Genomic DNA, 2,645 nt, shown 5'->3' on the forward strand with positions numbered 1-2,645 from the left:
CTCTTTCCTCTTGAGTGGCAGCATTAGTTATTTTCTGTGCCAGATGTTTTTATGAGTTGCCTCACTGTTTTGTTGGTGACCAGGAAGGTTCGTCATGAGCCAGATTCAAACCACTGTCTGAGGAGCACACCTGTGCTCTCCCCTACCACAGTCCATGTGTCTTCACTGTGAAAGAGAAGGTTTTAAAACTGTCACTAGAACTTTCAGAAAGGCTAACTAGATTCTTCCATCTGGCCAGTTTAGACTTTAGAGATCTCCCTCTACCCCTATTAAAATAAACAAAACCACAGCTCAGTCGTGCTACCTTCTGAGGCCTTTCGAGATTAACCTACTTCTGTTTTTCCCTCTCAACTTAGATGGAAATTTTTTTAAAAGAATTCTTTATTTATTGTTAGTGAGTTAGTTAGTTTAGTATCCATCCATCCATTCAACCACCAGGTCTAGTCCAACTGCGGTCAACTATGTGGGAGTCCAGTGTCTTCACCACCACACGGACTGCCAACCCATAGAAGGAAATGTTTTGTACTAGACTTTCCCACTAGATCCCGATGCTTTAACTGTCCCTTCTCTATACTTTCCTGCTATCCTTTCTACTGTAAATAATCGTCTGATTATTTCTACTGAACACTACTATGAACGGAACACTCAATGGCTGCTAATGTTAAGGTGACGTCTTTTTATTTTCTCCCTAGATACAGGTTTGATCCTCGTCTCATGTTCAGCAATCATGGCATTGTCAGGACTCGAAGGTTTTCCAAGCACCTCCTTTAGTGACTGCACCAGCTTCTGCAGTTGGATCCCTGCACGCCTCTTTCCGATGGAGTGATTGTAGTAGGTGTCTGTAGCTAGTCTTCAAGACCACTCCTGGAAGAGCTTCTGGACTGGCTTTAAGTCCTGTTTTAAAAAGCAGCCCAGGCAGCTGACTTCCTTGTGCAGTGTGTGAGACTGTGAACTCTGCCCAGATGTCAAGAGTGCTGTCCCCGGTGGCGGGCAGCGTTTCCCTTCAGCGGATCAGAAGCACTCTTGAGGTCTTTGTTCTAACCATATCCTTTCTGTCCTGGGGCCACAGTTCTTGATATTCCATATGGTCAGAGTCTGAATTTATAAATCCATTCGGATAATGGCAATGCTTTAGAACAAAAAATGAAAAAAATCAAAAACCCCACAGACCTTTTTGGTATGTAGCTTGACCTAAAATCAAAGGACCTGCATAGCATCTCAGATCAAGCACTTCACTATCCAGATCCTAACATCACATTGCTTGGAGAGTAACCCTGAGAACTGACCCGTCTGCTTCAGAACAAGTACCACTGATTTTAGATAAGTAAGGAGATACTGTTTATAATGCCCAACACAGTGATAAGGTGGCAAATCCCGACCATGTCAGTGAAGCTCCATTTTTTTGTTTGTTTGGTTTTTGTTTTGTTTTGTTTTGTTTTTACAATTCTAAGTTGGTGCTGCACTGAAATAGCAGGCAGCTTGTGGGAAGGCCGAGTCCAGCTAGCTCTCGTCGGTGATCGCTGTCTAGGTCCCAGTGGCTGCTAACCACAGGGAGTGCCAGGTAACACTAGCAGCTTTGAAGTATCTCTGCTCTGGAGACTTTCCCCTCTGAGATCTGAAAAATAAAGTGGCTTAGGTATGTCACTGGGGAAAAAGACCTGCTAAGGGTTGATAAGGGCTGTGTTTTCTGAGGACTTTCTGTAGATGGGGCTCTTGAGTTGACAGTATGAAGGGCTGTACTGGGGATGAATGAAGTAAGTGCCTGTCCAGAGAGGAGCCCGAGTTTCAGTTCCATGCATGAAAGTCCTTTTGACCCTACCTGTGTTCTGCTGCTGTTGTGTTTCATTTTGTTTTTGATGTAAAGCTGTCTTAGAGTTAGTATAGAGTATCAACTACTGTATCCTGCCGCCTTCTCCCTCTGCAGACAGGTTCTTCCTAAATTTTTGGAGACTTGTATAATTAGGACCCTGTTCAGTATTGCCCTGTCAAAATCAGATTGGTTTAGGTGTCCTCACTGTGTAGGCAGAAGAGTTTTGTGTTCCTTGACTTGAAGACCAATTCCATGTCTCATATTTTCTTTGCAGTAAGGCTAAATGGTGGTGGGACAGTGGTGAGGGAGAAGAACTGTGGTTTGTAACCCGTTCAACTCAGGCACTAAGTGATTTTAGCTTTATTTAAGGTCTTCTGTCAGGCTTTAAGCACTTTCTAAGACATGGCTGCAAGTAACTTTTCTATCCGAGTTCCAGATCGCCATGTTAGGTTAATAGCCATTGGGTTTCCTCCTTTACCTCACGTGACCACAGCAACTGTGGTGGTACCTAGAGGTGAAAAGGCAAATGAAATGAGCACCTCTACTATGAATGTTTTAAAGAAAGAAATTCTAAGAATTTTGTAACTAAAAGCAACCTACATTGTTGAATATGGTTATCATTGGCTTTATTCTCCACGTTGATTCTTGACATTATCAGTCAGCTTCCACATTAATGAAGGTTGACCTTAGTTATTCCCAAATAAAAAGAAACCAACTCTTACCAGGTCTTGGACTGTGATGTCATATTATTCAGTTTTACAATGCTGGTTCCTGAAAGTAGATGAAATCATAAGACTGACCCAGGTCAGCTGCCGTAGTATTTCTACTGTCCCGC

The 2,645-nt window shown here is 42.9% G+C and overlaps 1 protein-coding gene across 1 annotated transcript in view; it reads left to right on the plus strand.

Moving 5' to 3' along the window:
- GNS (glucosamine (N-acetyl)-6-sulfatase) overlaps nucleotides 1–2,536 on the plus strand; it is a gene marked incomplete at its 5' end in the record, with an annotated part of 48,595 nt that extends 46,059 nt beyond the window's left edge. The window contains 1 exon segment of the mRNA XM_014590032.1: nucleotides 693–2,536. Coding sequence (XP_014445518.1) covers nucleotides 693–771 — 79 coding nt within the window.
- Nucleotides 2,537–2,645: the final 109 nt, after the last annotated feature.

Source organism: Tupaia chinensis, unplaced genomic scaffold, assembly GCF_000334495.1.
Source record: "Tupaia chinensis unplaced genomic scaffold, TupChi_1.0 Scaffold000395_1, whole genome shotgun sequence".
Taxonomy (NCBI): Eukaryota; Metazoa; Chordata; class Mammalia; order Scandentia; family Tupaiidae; genus Tupaia; species Tupaia belangeri.